Source organism: Schistocerca gregaria, chromosome 2 (assembly GCF_023897955.1).
Source record: "Schistocerca gregaria isolate iqSchGreg1 chromosome 2, iqSchGreg1.2, whole genome shotgun sequence".
Classification (NCBI taxonomy): Eukaryota; Metazoa; Arthropoda; class Insecta; order Orthoptera; family Acrididae; genus Schistocerca; species Schistocerca gregaria.
In genome coordinates this window covers 913,168,618-913,194,229 of record NC_064921.1, presented here as the reverse complement: position 1 = coordinate 913,194,229, position 25,612 = coordinate 913,168,618, and the positions used below count along the sequence as shown (strand labels likewise).

General features: G+C 42.6%; 1 protein-coding gene across 1 annotated transcript in view; it reads left to right on the top strand.

Moving 5' to 3' along the window:
- Positions 1–7,352: 7,352 nt before the first annotated feature.
- Positions 7,353–25,612, top strand: part of LOC126336645 (uncharacterized) — a 49,586-nt gene continuing 31,326 nt past the window's right edge. The window contains exon 1 of the mRNA XM_050000568.1: positions 7,353–7,688. Coding sequence (XP_049856525.1) covers positions 7,619–7,688 — 70 coding nt within the window. The 5' untranslated portion in view covers positions 7,353–7,618. The remainder of the gene's footprint in view (positions 7,689–25,612) is intronic.

Sequence of the window (25,612 nt, the reverse complement as noted above, 5' to 3'; positions counted from 1 at the left end):
TTGCGTCAACGGCTGTGCTAAATCTGCAAAACCCTTCACGAACTTTCGATATAAATTGCAAATTTCGATGAAACACTGCACTTCCTTAACTATTTTCGGTTCCCGAAAATCTCTTACAGCCTGTACAACCTCGAATTTGTTCGCACTCCGTCCTTACTGATAAAATGACCCAAATATTTTACTTCTTCTAATGCAAAATGACACTTCTCCAGGCTCAACGTCAAACGAGCTACTCTTAACCTCATAAAGACTTTCCTTATACGATGTCTATGTTGCTCCATACTACATGAAAATACTCTAATGTCATGCAAATAGACCAGACACTGCCGTGGTTTCAAACCCCTCAAGACACTGTCTAGCAACCTCTGAAGCGTTGCCGGAGCGTTTTTCAAACCGAATGGCATTCTAATGCATTGGTAATGTCCTCCAAGAGTAGAGAAAGCCGTTTTTGGACCATCCTCTGGAGCCACCTCTAACTGATGATAACCTCTTGTCAAATCAATCGTAGAAAAGTACTGTCACTATCCTATGTGATCCAAAGTCTTCGACATGTTTGGAATGGTGTATGTGCCCATTACTGTCTTATTATTGAGGTATCGGTAGTCACAACAGAACGTGAATTTCTTAGCTCCATCCATAGATTTTTTAGGCACAACGACAATGCCCGCTCCCCAGCAACTATTACTATGTTCTATAATACCGTCCGCAAGCTGATGATCAATGAAATCCTCCACAATCGGCTGCAAATACCTCGGTATTCTGTTTGGTTTACGGTAAACAGGTGCTTCATTCCATGTTGGTATCCTACGTTGAACTAATGGAGTTGCTGGTAACGGCCCTTGTGGAAAAAACAAATCCTTAAATTCCCACAACAATTCTTCCATATGCTCTCTTTCTCCTCCTTTCAAATACTTAATTTTGCCACGCAATGCAGTTCTATCGACAGTTAATCGTTGATCGCTTTGCTTGACTCTCGAACACGTGCTTCGTCATCTGGTACATCCAAATTTTCTACTAAAATTCCTTTCCTCAAATTCGCGTCTATTCGCCCGTCGTTCCCCTCCTCTACGCGTACAACACTACGTTTCACAAAACAACCCAATGGACCCAAAACTTCATTATCCTCCAATGGTTCAATAACACATACTGTACACACAGGTAAATTTGACTCCACACTTACCCAAAGCGGCTTCCCGGTGCCTCTAGACACACACTCATGCGAATTAAGCCTTAATGCTAATGTACGTGGTTCAGTTGGTCTGTTCATTACGTTGAATGCACCTTGTGACAGCTCTGCATTGACAACAGTTTCCCCTGTCTGAAATAACATTCCACCAAGTTCCACAGTTCATTGTCCAAGGTCAATTTTGGCATGATGTTGATGCAAGAAATCTACTCGTAGGATCATGTCATAGCCCTCGTTACCCATGGTACTACCTCCAAGCATGCATTAAATCGGACTTTCTCTATTCTAAAGTCAACTGTCACCGACCCCAAAAGCGTGACCTCCTTATCCCCCACTCCACACAATCTCTAATGTGGTGGGTCTAGCTTCCTTCGCCCCCTTATATTCCTAGTAGCCGCTTACACTTGCACCCCTGTGTCCAACAAAATCTCAAACATTTAAGTTCCTATTTATCCTACCACTGAACATTCCGCCTCTGCATACGTATTTGTAACACTGAAATTAAACGGGAGATCCCTTAGGTGTGTCTCGGGCCCCCTCTGCCGTTTAACGCTTGTACACTTCTCCTATTTCCGCTTCTCTATCCTCCCAGCTGCCGATTTCCATCTCTTCCTATATTCCTCGTTGACTGGGTACGTTGCCTCTGCACGTGTCCCATATGACCACACTTGAAACGTTTCACACCCGCTGTAAACACTGTTTGCCTCTCGCATACCGCTGTTGCCACGTCTATTTCCTCACATTGAATTGCCAGCTGAATGGCCGAATACAAATCTTTTGGAGTCCCTTCGCGCAGTTTCCGTGACATATGCGCCGGTAACCCTCTCAAAAATACATCAAGTGCCCTTTACTCAGACTCCTGCAACAGAACACTATTCGCTTAATCGCTCTGACCGAACTCGTAAGTATACTCATTAATTTCCCTTATCCTGTCCGCAAATTTCTCCATCGTCTCCCCCTGTCTCTTTGTCATTGTACTAAACCTCTCTCTAAAGTACCGAGTGCTATTCTGTTTTTTGTACCTTTGTAAAAGCCCTTCATTTAACTGCTTAAACTGTCCTGCCATCCTTAAGGCCTCAGAACACCTTACATATGTTTTCGCTTCACCTATTCGTCTAATCTTGGCTGTATGTAACAACTGGTCATCAGAACAACCATTCATCACCGCTGAACTCTCCAAGTCCCCCACTAACGAACGCACATCCTCAGATGCCTTGCCAGAAAACGGAATAATCATGCTCGCGGCAGCTGTATCAATCTCCTTAGGCAACAACGACTGATCAGGTGTGATATCCCACTCACTTCTAGATGTTAATTCATTTCTCAACTGCGTCTGCTGTCAATTGTGATACATTTTCCAACAAAATCCGTACCGCTTCTGGATTTGACACAACTCGCGTCCCTGACTCTGCCATTGTGTTGCTTTCATTCCCAGTTAGTCCCGAAACAAAACATTTAAGTACAAGAATAACCTGACTCCCTACACCTCAGTATCATCATACTGGGTAACATCATACCCAAACCAATGCAAAAGTAATTAAATGCTACGAAAAAAAATCTTACTGCCCCAAATATACTAACACTTATTCTGATATATATATATATATATATATATATATATATATATATATATATATATATATATATATATATATATATACGCAAAACATCTAAAATGGCCTGCCATGAGCCATACACAAAAAGGAAAGAAAACGTCCAATACTCAAAAGAAAACTGGTCGAAACTCACCACATCTTGTGAATGTAATGTGGGCAGTGGGCTCGAACGTCGTACTGGACAGACGACGTCTGCTGTTCTGACACCAAATGTAGTGACGACTTCTGGCACTGAATATATCAGGATGATCAAATGTAGCAGGAAGAGGTAGAAGGCACCGCATTAAGACTCGTCTGAGCTTTCCAAGTGATTTATTGTTTCCAGCTACAGTGCCCCCATTCCTCTCAATCTGCGTCACTGGGTCCCTCAAAGCTGAGGACTCTACTTCGCTGTCTCTGAAACGGCTTGGCGTGGAATGGCTGTCTCAGCATCCCGTGCATGCACTGCTGTGTGTTGGCCTTGTACGCCAGCGGAGTTGCATCGTCGTCAGGATGCCGGCAGTTGACTCAGTGGTCTATGTCTCTGCCGACTCAGCAGCATTCGGTGTGAGCCGCAGGCGGCCAGCTGCGTGGTTCTCGCCAGAGTGGCTGGGATCACGGCGACAACAAGCACTCGCAATCCGGCGTCCTAATCTGCAGCCCTCGCCTTGGGATGCCTCTGGCGTGTGTTGGAAGCCAGGACGCTTGCCTGCAGTAGCGAGCCATGGAGTGGCCCACCGGTGGCTGGTACGGACCCCGTGTCGGCCTCAAGGGTCGAACCAGCGACCCGCCATGGACCGTAACGCTGGCACCCCATCTGCTGCTGCGTGTAGCTGCTGGTGTGACACGCCCCGCCGTACTGGAGAGCTGCCACGCTTGAATGAATCTCGTGAGAAACCCGCACCTATTTATACGCGGCTGTGTGCCTCTGTTTTACCACACGCCACTTCACGTCACGTAATCATAACAGTCTAGATTAGCCAGTGGGCCCCTTCTGCCTGTGATTTGCGACATGCAAAACCGCTACGTGTACTGTTTCAGCAATTTGGTGGCCATCTGGCCTCTATTCTACTTCGCAACTGTTGGTATGCATAACATACTGCAATCCAGCCACACCTGGCTGTAAATTTGTAACTTGTGCTAAGAATATTGCACAAAACTAACTTACCCTATCCTAAACGGTGGTGCCTCTATAATACAGTCCTGGAAATGGAAAAAAGAACACATTGACACCGCTGTGTCAGACCCACCATACTTGCTCCGGACACTGCGAGAGGGCTGTACAAGCAATGATCACACGCACGGCACAGCGGACACACCAGGAACCGTGGTGTTGGCCGTCGAATGGCGCTAGCTGCGCAGCATTTGTGCACCGCCGCCGTCAGTGTCAGCCAGTTTGCCGTGGCATACGTAGCACCATCGCAGTCTTTAACACTGGTAGCATGCCGCGACAGCGTGGACGTGAACCGTATGTGCAGTTGACGGACTTTGAGCGAGGGCGTATAGTGGGCATGCGGGAGGCCGGGTGGACGTACCGCCGAATTGCTCAACACGTGGGGCGTGAGTACACGGTACATCGATGTTGTCGCCAGTGGTCGGCGGAAGGTGCACGTGCCCGTCGACCTGGGACCGAACCGCAGCGACGCACGGATGCACGCCAAGACCGTAGGATCCTACGCAGTGCCGTAGGGGACCGCACCGCCACTTCCCAGCAAATTAGGGACACTGTTGCTCCTGGGGTATCGGCGAGGACCATTCGCAACCGTCTCCATGAAGCTGGGCTACGGTCCCGCACCCCGTTAGGCCGTCTTCCGCTCACGCCCCAACATCGTGCAGCCCGCCTCCAGTGGTGTCGCGACAGGCGTGAATGGATGGACGAATGGAGACGTGTCGTCTTCAGCGATGAGAGTCGCTTCTGCCTTTGTGCCAATGATGGTCGTATGCGTGTTTGGCGCCGTGCAGGTGAGCGCCACAATCAGGACTGCATACGACCGAGGCACACAGGGCCAACACCCGGCATCATGGTGTAGGGAGCGATCTCCTACACTGGCCGTACACCTCTGGTGATCGTCGAGGGGACACTGAATAGTGCACGGTACATCCAAACCCTCATCGAACCCATCGTTCTACCATTCCTAGACCGGCAAGGGAACTTGCTGTTCCAACAGGACAATGCACGTCCGCATGTATCCCGTGCCACCCAACGTGCTCTAGAAGGTGTAAGTCAACTACCCTGGCCAGCAATATCTCCGGATCTGTCCCCCATTGAGCATGTTTGGGACTGGATGAAGCGTCGTCTCACGCGGTCTGCACGTCCAGCACGAACGCTGGTCCAACTGAGGCGTCAGGTGCAATGGCATGGCAAGCCGTTCCACAGGACTACATCCAGCATCTCTAGGATCGTCTCCATGGGAGAATAGCAGTCTGCATTGCTGCGAAAGGTGGATATACACTGTACTAGTGCCGACATTGTGCATGCTCTGTTGCCTGTGTCTATGTGCCTGTGGTTCTGTCAGTGTGATCATGTGATGTATCTGACCCCAGGAATGTGTCAATAAAGTTTCCCCTTCCTGGGACAATGAATTCACGGTGTTCTTATTTCAATTTCCAGGAGTGTAGTGATCATTACCCCTTTCGGCCTGTTTGAATACCTGAACATGCCTTATAGTCTGAAAAATGCTACCAAAACTTGGCAGAGATTCATTTATGGTATCCTCTTTAAAATAGACTATTGCTATGAATATCTTGATAATATTTTGATTTTCTCCCAAAACAACCAAGACCATGAGCATGACTTCAAATTAGTTCATGCCATCCTTCAAGATGGAGGGTCATATAAATGAAGGCACATTCTAGTTGATGACAGCATTAAACCAAAACCAGAATGGTCTGAATTCATCGGACAGTTACAACTTCGATAAACGTATCACAATTTGTAGGAATAATCAGTCTTTATGATCACCATTTGTCAACATGTTAGAAATTTAAAGCCCCACTCAACGGTGATCCCACTGTACCAAACATTCATAGCAAGAAGAAATTGGTATGAACATCGCAAATGCAAATCACATTCTGCCGAGCAGAGACCAACCTCACAAAGGCAATGGCTCTTGTCCTACCCCTGCCAAATGTGCCACTCATGGTCACAATGGACACAAGTGATATCGCCATTGGTGCAGTTCTTCAGAAAGTAGTCAATGCTGATGCGATGAAGTGGGAATTTCCCGTACGACCATTTCATGAGTGAACCGTGAATATCAGGAATCCGATAAAACATAAGATCTCCGATATCGCTGCTGTTGGAAAAAGACCCTGCAAGAACGGGACCAACGACGACTGAAGAGAATCGTTCAAGGTGATAGAAATGCAACCCTTCCGCAGATTGCTTTGATTTCAATGCTCGGCCATCAACAAGTGTCAGCGAGCGGACCATTCAACGAACCATCATCGATATGAGCTTTCGGAGCCGAAGGCCCACTCATATACCCTTTATGACTGCACAACAACAACCTTTATGGCTCCCCTGAGCCCGTCAACACCGGTAATTGACTGTTGAAGACTGGAAGCATGTTACCTGATCGGACGAATCTCGTTTCAAATTGTAACGAGCGGATGGATGCGTATGAGTATGGAGACAACCTCATGACTCTATGGACCCTGCATGTCAGCAGGGGCAGTTCAAGCTGGTGGAGGCTCTATAGTGGTGTGAGGCATATGCAGTTGGAGTGATATGGGACACCTGATACGACTCTGACAGGTGACACGTACGTAAGCATCCTGTTTGTCCATTGTGCATTACGACGGACTTGGAAAATTCCAGCAGGACAATGCGACACCCCACAGGTCTAGAATTGCTAAAGGGTGGCTCCAGGAACACTCTTCTGAGTTTAAACACTTCCGATGGCCACCAAACTCCCCAGACATGAACATTATTGAGCATATCTGCGATGCTTTGCAACGTTCTGTTCAGAAGAGACCTTCATCCCCTCGTACTCTTAAGGATTTATGGACAGTCCTGCAAGACTCATGGTGTCAGTTACCTCCAGCACTACTTAAGATATTAGTCGAGTCTTTGCCACGTCGTGTTGCGGCACTTCTGCGTGCTCGTGGGGGCCTTACAGGATATTACTCAAGTGTACCAGTTTCTTTGGCTCTTCAGGGTAGAATATAATTATTGTTCCACTCCTCTCTCAATTATTGCCCTCTTTTATGTTCTTTGGCTCTTATAACTGCAGTCAGATTTCTATACAAATTATAATCTTTCATTTCCTGTATTTATTCCTGACACTTTCATAATTTCAAAGAATGCTTTGAGTTATCATTGTCGAAAGGTTTCTTCGAATTTTAGAATGCTGTTAAATGTAGGCTTGCCTGTCTTCAGTCTGTTTTCTGAAGTAAGTTGTAGGTTCAATGTTGTCTGGTAGCCAAACTGCTCTTTCCCGAGATCAGCTTCTAACAGTTTCAACTTGTCCCACATATAACGTACGATTACAAAACATTCCATCAATGGGATTCGATCCGTGTACTTCAATGTCGAGATCAGCAGCACTCTTTCTTTGTTGTGACTTTAGCAACATTGAGATGGAATTAATGGATGGGGATACGTCACGGCTCGTGTAAGAGGCAGCTGAGGGGAAAGGGGACACGGAAGTGTGCGAAATAGGAACTTGAAGTCGTGGACCAGGAAGTGAGCGGCAATGACGAATAGATAAGCGTAATAGAAGTGCACCGGAAAGTGCTCCCCACCCCTTTTTATCATACAAGTAGCACCCAGCACCGCCGGCTCTCGGAATCACACAGCTTCCTTTCAGAAGTGTTGACAACAGTCTTGTGCAAAATGGATGTCCGAGTGTCTCAAGATCTTCTTCAGGCGCTGCTGATTCTGCTCGCCATCTTCGTGAGCCCTGGTGAGTACGAATACATTCTCGCGCTTCAGCAGTCATCTGTCAGTAGTTTGGCCGAATGTTTTTCTCTGTATTTATAGCAATTTTCTTTAGTGATCATATTTCTAAGATAACGGAAGCTATTGAGGGTATCGACAGAGATATTAGGAAGAACAGCAGAGCTTTTATAACCAGCGCACGAAATCAACTGATAATGGCCCCTTAGCTGAAATAGAATGTTTAAGATTTACTTTAATCTGATAATATCCTTTTATTTTATTATTCCTTGTTCCATGTAGTGAGTGTTTCGCTCATATGTAGAACACGTTACATGTTACTGTTAGAGTATCTATTGTTAGGGACATACTTGACTTCATGGCCAGGTTTCTACGGCCATAATGATCATGAATAACGCATTATTATTGAGGAAGTATTATGTTAATTCAATTACAGACTTTTACTAAATACTGCGCAAATTCGTTGCATCATCATACAAATACTAAGATGCTGTACAGCTAATACACACAAGATATTACAGCGACAATAAGTGGTTCATTACATTATAATCTATAAAAATAAAATATAAATGTTTGTTTGTTCAGAATCGCATATCTCTGAAAGATCGTCATCGACTGCTCTGAAATTTTGACAAAACGTTGCATTCAAATATGCGCGTTTATTTTCAAGTGTGCTGGAGCGCCATGTACAATATACAAATATATATGCAACGATTATAGGGAAAACCTATATAAAAATGTAAATGTTCTTCTGCGCAAAATCTTAAAATCTTTGAAATTTCTTAACCGACTGGTTTGAAATTTTGACACAACATTGAATTCGAATATGCGCGTGTTTATATATACCTATTTTTAAATATATGTACTATATAAATAGATATGTAATAAGTAAAAGGGAAAATTATTACCAGAAATCTCAAAAACTACTCGGCCGATTTACTTCAAATTTTTGTACATTGGTGTAATAAACGTTTGGACAAACACGGGCTACACATTTTTAAAATATATACTGGGTGATCAAAAAGTCAGTATAAATTTGAAAGCTGAGTAAATGACGCAATAATGTAGATAGAGAGGTACAAATTGACAAACGTGCTTGAAATGACATGGGGTTTTATTAGAACCAAAAAAATATAAACGTTCAAAAAATGTCCGACAGATAGCGCTTCATCTGATCACAATAGCAATAATTAGCATAACAAAATAAGACAAAGCAAATATTCTTTACAGGAAATGCTCAATATGTCCACCATCATTTCTCAACAATAGCTGTAGTCGAAGAATAACGTTGTGAACAGCACTGTAAAGCACGTCCGGAGTTATGGTGAGGAATTGGCGTCGGATGTTGTCTTTCAGCATTCCTAGAGATGTCGGTCGATCACGATACACTTGCGACTTCAGGTAACCCCAAAGCCAATAATCACACGGACTGAGGTCTGGGGTCCTGGGAGGCCAAGCATGACGAAAGTGGCGTCTGAGCACACGATCATCACCAAACGACGTGTGCAAGCGATCTTTCACGCGTCTAGCAATGTGGGGTGTTTTTTTTTTGTTATAATAAAACCCCATGTCATTCCAAGCATGTTGTCAATTTTTGCCTCTCTACCTACATTATTCCGTGTCTTATTAAGTTTTCAAATTTATAGTGACTTTTTGATCACCTGGTATATTTGTGAAACGTCGTTTGCAAATACGGAAATTTTATCGGTTTATGATTAGAATACTACTATATAATCTGGATTTGCAATAACAATAAACAAAGGCAAAGGCCAGGGGGAGGTGTGGGAGGAGATGGGCAGAGAGAGAGGGAAGGAGGAGATGCAAATAGAGGGGGAGGAGAAGATGGATGGAGAGAGCAGGGAGAATATCGTGGACAGAGAGGGGAGGAAGAATGAGGAGATGAACAAAGAAAGGGGGAGGAGATGATGGACAGAGACATGGGGAGAAGAATATTGGGACGTATATTCAATTCTCATATATGTTAGAAATGTGTACCTTCTCTTTTCTTTCTTTTCTGTCCAACCAGATTGAGTCACGGCAATGCATGGCTAGGAATAGCTAGAATACTCTACAGTAATTGTACTTATAGGAATTAAGTTGTAAAATGGAGATTATTGTTGATTTTCCAGAAATTCTTATTTAGAGTAAAAGGATTTTTGTTTAAGATAATGTTTTAAATGATTATTGAATTTGCACGGTTCACCAAATGACAGTTCTGACAAGAGCTGGTGAGCATGGTATATCTTGATGCTTGCGTAAGGTAATCCTTTCACTACCACGCTCAAACATTTTTTCTTTGTGTAAATCATGTTATTTCGCATATCACGTACGTGATGCATACTGTTGAATCCGTATAACATTTTACTTTTTATAAAGAAGGAGATCAGTGAGAGAATGAACCTGCAAGACATAGTGAGGATTCCCAAGGGTGTGAATATATTCTTCCAGGAGTGTCTGGGACGGGCTCTGACCGTGATCCTGTTATAAATAGACAAACTCCTTTCTTGACGATAATTACCTCAGAATATAGCGGCGTACATCAAAACAGAATGAAAGTAATCGTGGCTTGCTGCTTTAGTAAACTCTTTTAAACAAATACCGGCAATCACGCCAACATCAAATGAAGCTGACTTCAGTCTTCTGCATACACTGATGAGCCAAAAGGGTTTGGCACCCTCTGGTCCACCTTTGGGACGCAAAATAGCAGTGAATCTGTGTTGTGTGGATTCGATGACTCCTGGTAGTTTACCGAAGATACGTGGGACCAGATGTCTACGCACACGTTATGCAGATCCCATAAATTACCCACCGATGGTTTTTGGGGTGGAGATGATGCCAGATTGTGTCTCATATGTGTCCCATCGGGCTCAGATCAGGCACATCTGGTGGCCAAGACACCTCCGTGAGTTCAATATCATGTTCCTCAAACCACTGTAGCGCGATTCTTGCTTTGTGACAACGGACATTTATCCAGCTGAAAAGTGCCATCGCCGTCAGGGAAAACATCAAGCATAAAGGAATACTGGTGGTCCGCAATAATTTGCACGTTTTAAGTTCGTGGTCCAAGGCATATTTCTGCGCCTAACGTTTCTTCTTCCAAAGCTGGAACATCATCAGGAGCTATAAAGACTCATATAATATGAGGGTTGGAACTTTAATAGTGGCAACTATTTATTTACAGCTCATACAAAGTAGATACGCGTTTCAAAGTTTTACTTACTTTCAAAGTAGTCACTAACATTGTGTATAACCCGTTGCCAGCGATGTGGAAGTCGTAGGATACTCTTAGCAGTGCCAGTTGTGTTGACAGTTCGGGCGGCGCGGTCTATTACCCGACGAATTTGTAGCAGTTTTGTAGGAATGCCGCGAAGGTTTCCTTCAGTTTAGAAATCGAATAGAACTTACGAGGGCTAAAGTCAGGGGAGGGTAGTAGGTGGTATAGCACTTAGCAGTCCTATCAGTCAAACAACTCGGTAACAGCTTGCTCTATACGTGCTTGAGCATTGTCCTGCAAAATGATGGAGAAAGTGTCATCACATCTGTCTCTATGCTGTTCATTCTTGGAACACAACCTATGACCAGCTTAGAGACAGAACTGATGACACTTTCTGCAGGACCTGACCATCATTTTGCAAGACAATGCTCAAGCACGTACAGTGCAAGCTGTTACTGATTCCTTTGACTGATGATGCTGCTGAGTGCTATACCACCTACTGCACTCCCCTGACTTAAGCCCTCGTAAGTTCAACTCGTTTTATAAACTGAAGGAAACACTTCACGGCATTCGCTTCAGAACTGCTACTAGTTTGTCGGTCAGTAGACCGCGCCGCTCTAACTGTCAACACAACTGGCACTGCTAAGAGTATCCTACGACTTCCACATCGCTGGCAACAGTTAATACGCAAAGCTGGTGAATACCTCGAAGGTCAGTAAAACTTCGAAACACGTATCATTTTGTACGAGCTGTAAATAAATATGTGCCACTATTAAAGTTCCAACCCTCGTAGTTTCAAACTTAAAGAAGCTCAGCTAGTCGAAGTGTTTATACGTATCCACGCAACGATTGTGTCGTGACATCAACAGCCTGCTGCCTAATATCGTAGTTGTCATGGTGCCTTCGGTTACTACCACAGGCCCCATGGAACCGCAGGCGATTGTCTAGATTTATTAACACTGCCCCCACTGGCTTGCATCCTTGGCGTAGAGCACGTTTCGAACTCCTTTCGCCTGGATGACGGCGTATCAGAAAACGACCAGTGATCTGTTGTAACAAGAAACTTGTTTCACCCGATAAGGCGAAACGTTTCGATTGGTCAAGGGTCAGATTTCGATAGTCTCAAGCAATCTTAATTGACGATGTCGTGATCTCAGCATGACAGCAGGCGGAGGTCGCCTGCTGCAGGGACATCATTATCAGCATATACAGTTAACGACATGCTGCGAAACATTAGTGCCTGCACTATCATCTTACAGAGCGGCCAAGTCTCCGACGGCCACAATCTGGGATGAGGCGTGAACTTCCAACACCTTGTCCAGTATTCGTGGTTTCCCCTTTCTTCAACCACTTTTCACAGATGTTCACAGTCTTACCACGCGAACAGTCAACTAGCTGAACCGTTTCGGAGCTTTTCGCAGACTGTGCGTCGTTACTATGTTCTCTTATGTCAAGGCAGCCCGTATCGTCACAAGAAAGATTTCCTATTCGCCTCTGCTCCGCTTATGCAAGTACTTTCTTTACTGTACTTTCTTTATTGCGTTACGAGCAGGCATAGCCACCATTCTCGCGGTGATCAGTGGTCATAATGTTACCAGTTGGGTCTGATTCAAGAAATTGAGAAGGTCCAAAGAAGAGCGGCAAGATTCGTGACTGGTATACATAGCAATCGCGAGAGCGTTACAAATCTCATAGAAAGTTTGAAGTGGGACACAATAGCAGATAGACGACGCGCTAATCAGAAGGGGCTGCTCACTAAATTCCGAAATCCAATATTCACCGAGGATGTAGAGCATATATTATTACCACCAACTTTCAAATCGCGCAATGATCATCACTCAAAGATAAGGGAAATAAGAGCTCGTACTGAGGCGTTCAGGCAGTCGTTTTTCCCTCGTGCGATCCGCGAGTGGAACAGGGGAGGGGGAATATGACTTTGGCGCCAATTGTGCCCTCCGCCACACACCGCTTGGCTGGCTAGCGGAGTATATATGTAGATGTAGAACTCATCACTGTAATTCACATGTATCTACTGTCCATCTGAGCTAGATATTGACGTTTGGTTCAAGGAATCGGGGAAGTATCTGCTCTTGCTACATCTTCATCTTTGTATTTTATGGTCAAATTACGTCTTATTTAGATTTCTGTTTAAAACTGTGTAAACTGTGTGTTGCTGACAGTGAGAGAGAGAAAATTCGATTTAAGGCAGTCCAGAAACTATTGAAAAGCAGTGATGCAAGCAGTGCTACTGTTGGTGGGTTTATCAGTCAAGTGGTTGTGTTATTCGCAAACTCAAGTGATTCGAGTGAATGTTTCGCACTTCTCTGGTTTTAAATAACAACATTATTTGGAATAAGCGAAGCCTTTGGGATATGGACAGTTGTGGGAATGAAGAGAAACAATCTTTAAAAATGAACCTAACGATGTGAAATATTAATCATGAACTGTCATCACCTGCTTGTAATTTGTCATTTTCGACCGTAATATTTACATTTACCTGTTGTTGAAGAGACGTTTAATGAGAAATACGAAGATTCGGAGCATTCACACAAGGTTGGCGCCGATGGCGACACCTACAACCACACCTACACCAACAACCGATTTCTCATACACAAACAGCAGTTGAAACGTTGTTGTGATGCCTCGTGTAAGGAGGAGAAATGCGTACCATCACGTTTCCGACTTTGATAAAGGTCGGATTGTAGCCTATCCCGATTGCGGTTTATCGTATCGCGACATTGCTGCTCGCCTTGGTAGAGATCCAATGACTGTTAGCAGAATATGGAATCGGTGAGTTTAGGAGGGTACTACGGAACGCCCTGCAGGATCCCAACGGCCTCGAATCACTAGCAGTTGAGATGACAGGGATCTTATCCGCATGGCTGTAACGCATCGTGCAGCCACGTCTCGATCCCTGAGTCAACGGATGGGGAGGTTTGCAAGAGAACAACCATCTGCACGAACAGTTCGACGAAGTTTGAAGCAGCATTGACTATCAGCTCGGAGACCATGGCTGCGGTTACCCTTGACGCTGCATCACAGGCAGGATACCCTGCGATGGTGTACTCATCGACGAACCTGGGTGCCCGGATGGCGAAACGTCATTTTTTCGGATGATTGCAGGTTCTGTTTACAGCATCATGATGGTCTCATCCGTGTTTGGCGACATCGCTGTGAACGCACATTGGAAGCGTGTATTCGTCATCGCAATACTGGCGTATCACCCGCCGTGATGGTTTGGGGTGTCACTGGTTACACGTCTCTGCCACCTTTTGTTCGCATTGACGGCACTTTGAACAGTGGACGTTACACTTCAGATGTGTTACGACCCGTGGCTCTACCCTTCATTCGATCCTTGTGAAACCCTACATTTCAGCAGGATAATGGACGACCGCATGTTGCAGGTCCTTTACGGGCCTTTCTGGATACAAAAAATGTTCGACTGCTGCCCTAGGCAGCACATTCTCCAGATCTCGCACCAATTGAAAACGTCTGGTCAATGGTGGGCGAGCAACTGGCTCGTCACAATACGCCAGTCACTACACTTGATGAACTGTGGTATCATGTTGAAGCTGCATGGGCAGCTGTACCTGTACACCCCATCCAAGCTCTATTTGACTCAATTCCCAGGCGTATCAAGGCCGTTATTGTGGCCAGAGGTGGTTGTTCTGCGTACTGATTCCTCAGGATCTGTGCACCCAAACTGCGTGAATATGTAATCACATGTAGGTTCTAGTATAATATATTTATCCAATGAATATCCGTTTATCATCTGCATTTCTTCTTGGTGTAGCAATTTTAATGGCAAGTAGTGTACTTTATGTTAGTACGTTGGGCCGTAACAGCAATAAGTAAATCACAACTCAAGGCGACAATGACAAATACGTTTGTCGCTTCGGTAAATATATTCGTTCAGAAAAGTCAACTTGTACGACGGGTAGAGTAATGGACTACCGCAGTAATCGCTGTTACTGTCTATGACAAAGCTGTATTCAAGTTATCAAGTTCATAACTACTTGAGAAGTAAAATGGTCAGTAAATTTTTTTCAGAATATGTCACCGTATTCTAATTGTGTAAAATCCTACGACGTATCGGCCCCTTTTTGCAAACGGCCTTTCTATTTAAATAATAATAGTAATAATAACAGGGCTAACCCCCATTTTTGTGTGATTAGTTGGTTCAGAACAGAACTAATGAAGCCTCGGACAAGCGCTGTTATGTTCGGGGACGACGCTTGACCCTATGCCCGTCCACAATGGTAACGACACTGCTAGACACACGGAAAAATGATTTAAATCCAAATAGAGGTGTTTTGCAGGATATGCTTCTTGCAACCACTCTAGAAGGAAAACAAAGGCAGAGGATGAGATGGTCAGATGAAATTAACCGACACCTCATGTTCTGTTATTACCAAGCAACAAACTTAGGAACCAACACAACTGGATACAGATCACAAGTATACCCAACATTTATTACCAGACACCCAGAATTAAAAATTTTAACAGAACAACGCCTAGCTGATCAGATCCCGGTAATAATCAAAAATAACAGGATACCCCAGTCAGAAAACATCAAACAACAAGTACAACAAATACTGGAACAAAATAATGTGGAATCAGAAGAAGAAGAAAATACAGTAATGGACTCAAACATCCCAGAGCAAACAAACAAACAAAGAACAACACGCATAATTTAAACAATCAGAGGAAAACGAAATCTTAAGACAGCCACCAGAACAAGCACAAATAGAACATGAAGTGACATAATTTCAGCTGACATATATAGAATAAAAAGAATACAAACATTAGACCATTCTTGCATAGACCTCCAAAAAACCCACAAGTCGAAACAACAATAACAACTATCAACACAATCATATACAACAAAATAAATGAAAATACAACTATGGAAGAGTTACAACTACTGGTTTATATAGGAGCACTCACTACACTAAATATACACACTAGGCACAGATCAGAACCAATCAACACACAGAAGAAACCCACAAAACCAGCATGCCAACACAGGCTACAGATCAGAATAGAAAAACTGAGAAAAGACATTGGAGAGCTAACACAATTTATAAGAAACGAAATATCAGACAAAAAACGAAAAAGGTTAGTTGAAATCTCACAACAAGAAGCGATAGAGCAATTAGATGAAAAGAATCAGAAATTAGAAGCATTGGCCAAACGACTTAGAAGATACAAAAAGAGTGAAAATAGAAGGAAACAAAACCAAACATTCAACACAAACCAAAAGAAATTTTACCAGACAATAGATAACACACACATTAAAATAGACAATCCACCAAACATAACAGACATGGACACTTCTGGAGCTACATATGATCAAACCCGGTACAACATAACAGACAAGCATGGTGGATACAAACAAACATACACATACAAGACGATACCACAAATGCCTGAAGTGATAATTTTGCAACATGAAGTCACCCAAACAATTAATGCTACCCACAATTGGAAAGCTCATGGAAAAGATAAAATAGCAAATTTCTGGCTAAAGAAGTTCACCCCAACACATTCGCATCTAACTAAATTATTTAACAGTTACATTGCAGACCCAGGCACAGTCCCTGATACACTTACACAAGGAATAACTTTACTGAAACCTAAAGATCAAGGAGACTTAGCAAACCCAGCAAAATATCACCCCATATCATGCCTACCAACAATATACAAAATATTAACTTCAGTCATTACACAGAAATTAATGACACATACAACACAGAACAAAATTATAAATGAAGAACAAAAAGGCTGCCGCAAAGGAGCATGAGGACGTAAAGAGCAACTGATAATAGATGCAGAGGTGACATATCAAGCTAAAACTAAACTGGATAGTGTACCCCACTCATGGTTACTACAAATATTGGAAATATACAAAGTAGATCCTAAATTGATACAGTTCCTAAACATAGTAATGAACAATTGGAAAACTTAATATCCAAACAAATTCAAATAATGTCACATCACTGCCAATACAGATTAAGTGTGGAATATACCAAGGAGACTCATTAAATCCTTTCTGGTCTGCCTTGCTCTGAACCCACTATCCAACATGCTAAATAACACAAATTATGGATATAATATTACTGGAACATACCAACACAAAATCACACATTTGCTATACATGGATGATCTATTGGCAGCAACAAATCAACAACTCAACCAATTACTAAAGATAACAGAAGTATTCAGCAATGATATAAATATGGCTTTTGGAACAGACAAATGTAAGAAAAATATCATAGTCAAGGGAAAACACACTAAACAAGAAGATTACATATTGGATAACCACAGCGACTGCATAGAAGCGATGGAAGAAACAGATGCCAATAAATATCTATGATACAGACAAAAATATGAATAGATAATACAAATATTAAAGAAGAACTAAAAGAAAAATATTGACAAAGACTAACAAAAATACTGAAAACAGAATTGACAGCAAGAAACAAGACAAAAGCTATAACTACTTACGCTATACCAATATTGACCTACTCATTTGGAGTAGTGAAATGGAGTAACACGGACCTAGAAGCACTCAATACACTTACACAATCACAATGCCACAAATATAGAATACACCACAGACATTCAGCAACAGAAAGATTCACATTAAGCAGAAATGAAGGAGGGAGGGGATTCATCGTCATAAAAAACCTACATTATGGACAGGTAGATAATTTAAGAAAATTCTTTATAGAACAAGCAGAAACTAGCAAAATACACAAAGCAATTACTCATATAAATACATCGGCTACACCACTGCAATTTCATAACCACTTCCACAACCCTTTAGATCTCATAACATCAACAGATATGAAGAAAGTAAATTGGAAAAAGAAAACACTACATGGCAAGCAGCGTATCATCAAACACAGCCACACATCGATCAAGACGCATCCAACACATGGCTAAGAAAAGGCAATATACAGGGTGATTCAGAAATGCATGTAAATATTTGAAGGGTGTATTTGTGAGGTAAATATAAGACAAAAATGTTCTATAAATGTTTTTCCATAAACGTTTAATTCCAGAGTTATCGTTAAAATACGAAAGTCAGGTCCGTATCAAAACGACGTCAGTGCAAGCAGCAGGATGCCATATTCTGGTACGTAATGCACATACGTATCTCCCAACAGTTGATTCGAAACTGCATGAATAGTGTTTGTTTGTGTTTGCAATTGCTGTTTACTCCTACTGTACAGAAGATGGCGCTGATGTTGTTGGTAACGGAAACGTACTTCCTGTCGTTCATTCATCGTCGGAAGGCTACAGGTTTCGTGCACATGATGTACTCAAACAGTGAGTATGCTGATATGCACCTTGTGTATGGTGCAGCAGATGGAAACGCACTTGCAGCAAGACGAAGGTACAGTGAGCTGTTTCCAAGACGACGGTTACCAAGTCATCAGACGTTTGTATCTGTGGACAGACGTATGCGGGAGTATGGCATTCGTCCTGGGCCACATTCAGGTCGACCACTTGAGCATGCAGTGAACGTCGAGGAACATGTTTTGGACCTGGTAGACCAAGATCCAGCCATCAGTACGAGACAAATTAGTGCAGCTGTACGACTTCCACAATCTACTGTATGGCGGCTGCTTCGGAGACAACAGTTGCATCCATTTCACCTGCACAAGGTGCACGAATTGACACCTGCAGACTATCCTCGCCGTCAGCAATTCTGCCAGTGGTTACAAGAGCGTCATTTGAATGATCCAATGTTCATTCGGCGGATATTATTCACAGATGAGGCCATGTTTACTCGTGCGGGTATAATCAATTCGCATAATATGCACCAGTGGGCTGTCGAGAATCCTGGCGCGAGAATTGTGCGTGGATATCAACATCAATTCTCCATAAACATTTGGTGTGGTATTGTGGGGAATGACTTTCTCGGACCTCATGTTCTACCTCCAAGGCTGACTGGGCACGCTTACCGCGAATTTTTGGAGGGGGAATTGCCTGGATTGTTACAGGATGTCCCTCTTGCAACACGAGCCACCTTGTGGTTTATGCACGATGGTGCTCCTGCCCATTACAGCCGCAACGTAAGGGCGTACCTCAATGATGCGTATCCACATCGATGGATAGGTCGCGGAGGACCAATTTCTTGGCCAGCCAGATCACCTGACCTGAACCCTTTAGACTTTTATTAATGGGGCCGACTAAAGACATTGGTGTATTCTTCTGCAGTACCGAACAGAGAAGTGCTACAACAAAGAATTGAAGGGTGTTGTGAAATTATTCGTGGAGAGTTGAACGGACTGTGTAATGTGCAGAGATCATTGCGGCGACGAGCACGGGTCTGTCTGCAAGTTCAGGGACAGCATTTTGAACATGCATTGCATTAAGATTTGTGCAAATACAGTACAGTACAGTCTGTAAATTCTTCACGTATTTTCCTTAGTTATTTTGCATTGATTTAGTTCAATCAACAGGAACTAAAGTAATACAGTATTCGCGAGGAATTGTTTCAGTTTGTTACGTCACGTGTATTTACCAGTTTGCGTTTTTAGTCCAAATGCACTGTAATTAAACTGTGAACTCTGGGAAGTAAATACTTTACGTTGTATTGAATGTATTATCATGTTTTGTTCATAACTCTGTAATAAGCCAAGTATAGCAAAAATTGTATAGAACATTTTTGTGTTATATTTACCTCACAAATACACCCTTAAAATATTTACATACATTTTTGAATCACCCTGTATACAGTGAGACCCAAGGATTCATGGTTGCAATACAGGATCAAACAATAAACACCAGATATTACAGCAAGCATATTATTGATTATCCCAATACCACAACAGATAAATGCAGACTTTGCAAACAACAAATAGAAACAGTAGATCACATCACAAGCGGATGTACAATACTAGCAAATACAGAATACCCCAGAAGACATGACAATGTAGCAAAAATAACACATCAACAACTTGCCATACAACGTAAACTAAAAAAACAACACGTTCCCACATAGAAGTAAGCACCACAAAATGTACTGGAGAATGATGAGTACAAATTATACTGGAACAGAACCATTATAACAGATAAAACAACACCACATGACAAACCTGACATCATACTCACCTGTAAAAAGAAAAAATTAACACAGCTAATCGAAATATCTATACCCAATACAACAAATATACAGAAGAAAACAGGCTGAGGAAGTCAAGGACATGTGGCATCAGGATAAAGTTGACATTATATCAATTATACTATCAACTACAGGAATCATACCACACAATATCCACCAGTACATCAACGCAATACAGCTATGTCCAAATGTATATATACAAATACAGAAATCTGTAATTATTGATACGTGCTCAATTACCCGAAAGTTCCTAAATGCAATGTAACATATACCGTACAGTTAAAAGGAAGTCACGCTTGATCAAGGTCCGCGTCACTTTCCATTTTTAACCTGACACAACGTCTGAGAAAGGAACGAAATAATAATAATAATTATTATTATAATTTTCCACAAATGTAACTTTTAGCGCAAAATCGGTATGCAATACCGAAGCTGATTAAAAAACCTTTCTAACGATATCACTTTCATCCCTGTACGATTAGTATGTGTTGATAAAAATGGATGTTGACTTGAGAAATAATACATATGATAAAAAAACTACCATAAGATTGAGAGACTGCAAAATAAAATGTGGTGGTCTTCCATTTCGTCCCTCGTGAACGGGCGGGACTGTGATGCTTCACGGCAACGCCAAACGCCCGAATTTGAAGATGTACTGCGTCGCGTTCAAGAAAACCACTCAACGAGTACTTGAACAATTGCGTGTGCAATTGGTGATAGTCACATTATCGTCTGTGACCAAGAATTACATCCACACCACATACAAATGATACAAGCTATGTGTCCAGCCGATTTTCCACAACGCGTTGCCTACTGCACTTGGTTCCTGCACCGGTGCATAGACACACCCCTTTTTCCACGTCGAGTTCTGTTCACAGATGAATGTAAGTTCACTAGGGATTGTGTCCTGAATTTGCGAAACAGCCGTGCCGGACAGACGAAACCCTCGTGCCACGCATCTTCAGGCATTTCAACACCTTGTTGGTATTAACGTGTAGGCAGATATTCTGAATGATCTTGTGATTGGACAGTACTTCCTTCCACTGAAGATAACTGCATGCTTGCCCTTACTACAAAACAAACTGGACCCGTTCTTGGAAGCTGTGGTACTGAATGTCAGTTAGGAAATGTGGTTTCAGCGTGACGGTGTACCACCTCACTGAAGAGATACTAGGTGGGATGGAGAGTGTGTACCAGAACATGTTTAGTAGGTTCAGTGTCTGTAACGACGTTGGTGGTCGCCACATCGAGCCGCTGTTGTAATGCACCAGTACTGTTCTGTATGTACAGTATACTGGAAACTTTTCTGTTTTTGGATAATGTAAACACGTAATATTTAAGTGGTAATACAAACAAATGTGATTAAGCGATAATTGAATGTTTCCTGTCGAGCTGTTACTTAACAACTGTGCTGCGTCACGCCAAATACACACTGAAAGGCCAATGACTGGTATACGCTCGGGTATTGAAATGCAGAATACGGAGCTGCGGTCGGCAACGCTTAAGTGTCTGACGCAGTTGTTATACCGGTTAGTGCTGATACGATGACAGGTTATCAAGATTAAAGTGAGTCGGCGCACGAGCAGTGGGACACGGCATCTCCGAGGTAGCGGTGAAATAGGAATTTCCCGTACGACCATTTCATGAGTGTACCGTGAATATTAGGAATCCGGGTAAAACATCAAGTCTCTGACATCGCTGCGGCTGGAAAAAAGACCCTGCAAGAACGGGACCAACGACGACTGAAGAGAATAATTCAGAGTGATAGAAGTGCAACCATTCCGCAGATTTCAGTACTGGGACATCAACAAGTGTCTGTGAACGAACCATTCAACGAAGCATCATCTATATGAGCTACCGGAGCCGAAGGCTCTCTCGTGTACCCTTGATGACTGCGCAACAAGCTTTAGGCCTCGCATGGGCCCATCAACACCGACATTGGACTATCTATGACTGAAAACATGTCTCCTGGTCGGACGAGTTTCGTTTCAAATTGTATCGAGCAGATCGACGTGTACGGATATGGAGACAACCTCATGTATCCATGGACCCTGCATGTCAGCAGGGGAATGTTCAAGCTGGTGTAGGCTCTATAATGGTGTGGGGCATATGCAGTTGGAGTGATGTGGGACACTTGATACGTCTAGATACGACTCTGACATGTGACACCTACGTAAGCATCCTGTCTGGTCATCTGCATCCATCCACGCCCATTGTGCATTCCTACGGACTTGGGAAATTCCTACAGGACAATGCGACACCCCACACGTCCAGAATTGCTACAGAGTGGCTCCAGGAACACTCTTCTGGCTTTCAACACTTCCGCTGGCCACCAAACTCCCCAGACATGAAATTATTAATCATATCTGTGATGCCTTGCAACGTGCTGTTTACAATAAATCTCCATCCCATCGTACTCTTATGGATTTACGGCAGCTCCGCAGGATTCATGGTGTCAATTCCCTAAAGCATTAGTTCTTCAACAGATGTTTTTTCCTGACTGAGGTTTTTCATTTTCATTAGTAGTATACATAGATTTTAGATCGTTCAATGAAAAAAAGTATTAATAATATCAGAACATGAATGTTTGTATGTACTTATATTTCAGGCGTAAAAAGTAATCTACAATGTTTTAAGTACAGTAATTCGCGTACTTCATATCAAATTTTGTTCTTAATACGACACATTCCCAAATTCGTCTAATCAGATGTGTCAAAACTAAATATGTGGAAATTTACCCTCCTCTTGCGTAAATTTCTGGTGACGTCCATGATATGAAGTCATTTCCTGTTTCGTTCAAATAATGATCTTCGCATTCCAGATTACGTAGTCGTTATTTTCGTAATTCTGTTTGTACACAATTGCTTACAACATAAGCATATATACATCTTTGCCGTATACTATTGAAACAGAGCTATTCCGAAATTGTGTGGGGTTCGTGATAACTTCTAAAAAGAGAACCGTTCAGCATGCATGTTCAAGACTGTGCGAAGGTACCTCTAATTTGGGGATTAAAATAACGAGAAAAAATAAATTAAAGTTTTCTAGCGCCTACAATTAGTTTTATCTTTTGACTTCTGAACATTTAATTCTCGATGCGAATATGTTCACAGCGAACTACATTTCAGCACCAAGCTTTATCTTAATGCACTACGAAAACACTTGCAAAAGGCAGAAGCACTTTAGCACAACGTAACCATGTGATGCAATATTTTCACTTCAGTGGACAGCTTCTAATGGCCGGGCACAACACCAGTAGGGAATGCCAACTGCAGTGAACTGTGTACGTTTTCAACCTCAGGATTGATGTAGAAGGCAGCGATTCGATCATTGAACAGCTGCTCACTGTAGTGGACGCTATGCGCCATAGAGGCAGGCAAAGACGACAGTCAAGACAAAGCAACTGTTGCAACAGTCGCGATTTCCGCTGTATCACTTCTCGGGTGGCCCACAGAGAGATAATATAGGGAAGAGGACAGCATCATCGCTATAACTGTTGCTCAGCTCAGCCAAAATGACGAATAAGGAACTGTCCGGGTTGATTGAACCATTTGAGCAGCTCGTATTCCCCATCATATACGTGCAAATGTAGATTGGTTTGCGTTTATACAAGGCAAAGCTATCAGTCAGTTCTAATTCAAAACTTACATAGAGAAGGATTATTAAACCCAGCGGAAAAATGCTCCTGTCGGAACACAAAACAGCGTATGTGCGTCTGTTTAACAATCTCTGACTGAAAAGTGGGTTATTAGCTGACTCATCCTACTTTCCTTAACACTTTTAAAAATTTTGCTATGCGAACATTCGCAGGCCGTTGTGCCCGAGCGGTTCTAGGCGCTTCAGTCCGGAAACGCGCGACTGCTACGTTCGCAGATTCGAATCCTGCCTCGGGCATGGATGTGTGTGATGTCCTTAGATTAGTTAGGTTTAAGTAGTTCTTAGTTCTAGTGGACTGATGACCTCAGATGTTAAGTCACATAATACTCAGAGCCATTTTTTTTAACATGCAACTAACCTCTCACTTCCACAAGCTGCCCTAACTGTAACTCGCTCACACCCGCTAGCCCATAACTGTAAGTCGTCCATACAATCCCACTTACACTTGCCCATTTTCGCTCACTCCAACAGCCCAAATCTTTGTCATTACCTCTTTCTGTCTCTCCAGTTGTCACTGTCTCCTTCGTTCTGTCCAACTACTATTGCCTGCTCTTACAAAAAACTCTTTCTCCTCTATCTTATTGCTGCTATCTCATTTATTCCTTACCCTTTTCCTAGCACTGTTCTGTCACTGTGTACTGTGTACCGCTTCAACCATGTCCCTCTCTTTCTCTCACATTGCCATGTCTGCGTCGATCTTTTCCATCCCACGAACACTGCTATCTTACAGTATTTATTACTTTTCTGTCTCTTTACCACTGCTACTGTCTCCTCCTCTCTTAGCATAAGACGGCCCAAATATGTTCTCATAACAACTGTTTTAAGAAAAATTTTAAAGTTCCTGACGAAGGTATAATAACACAGCTGGTACCACAATTTTCGGTTAGAATATTTAAACAGGAACATATGCACTTTTTTTGTCCTCCGATGGGAGCACTTTTCTGCTGGTTCAATTCTTTTCCGTGCTACAGCAGGAGATATCACTCATATCAAAAGAACTTTGTGGGTCATTAAAATTTTGATACTTTACTTAAATGAAATTGAAATAACACAAAACATAATTTTACACTTCAGACCTGATTTTACGTGCACAAAAATTTTGCGTGTGCTTCGGTACTACAACATGAGGTCCCCAGAACCCTTTAGATGACAGCAGAGTCACTTTACAGCATATTTCTCATGCTGCATTACTTTATAAACAACGTTTTCGTCTCTCAGAGTATTTTACTTGTTAAAGCAGGGTAATTTTAAACCTCCATATCCCAGAAGTGGAAAAGGTTCAGAAAAAATTTTCAAGGTTATTCGAGATCGGGATATTAGGAATATTTCGTAAGAAATTCAGCCATTTGCTGTGCATGGCAGTCTTGGAATCCGCCGCTCAGTTTCAGTACGAGAAAATGGTGAAAAACGCTATTTAGGGGTTTCCTAGGGAACCGCCGATGAACTAACAAAGATTTTCGAAAACGGGAAGACTGCATTTCTAGATATGCCAAAAGAATATGCCGTTAAAATGTGAGCAATTTCCTGGGTCATTTATTATTTAGATTTCGTCTCATACCGGATTTTACGTGAGGTGTTTTACGTGTAAAAGAAGGATAACTTTAAAAGCCTGTATTTTGGAAACAGGTAAAGATATCAAAGAAATTTTGAAGGTTGTTCGAAGTTGGGGTCATATAAATGTATCGTAAAAATGTCAGCCGTTTGCTGTGCATGGTCGTCTAGGAATGCGCGGCTTGGTTTTGGTACAAGAAAAAAGTAAGAAAAGGCTTTTTTCGGGTTTTCTAAGGAACCGCCCCTGGGTAACGATGCTTCCATAAGCCCCTTAAGGTCCAATTTGCCCGTTTACGTAAGCAGTAGAAAGTGGGTAAAAGGATTGATACCTTGACCCTGTGTTGCAGTGTATTGACACTAAGACTATACTTTT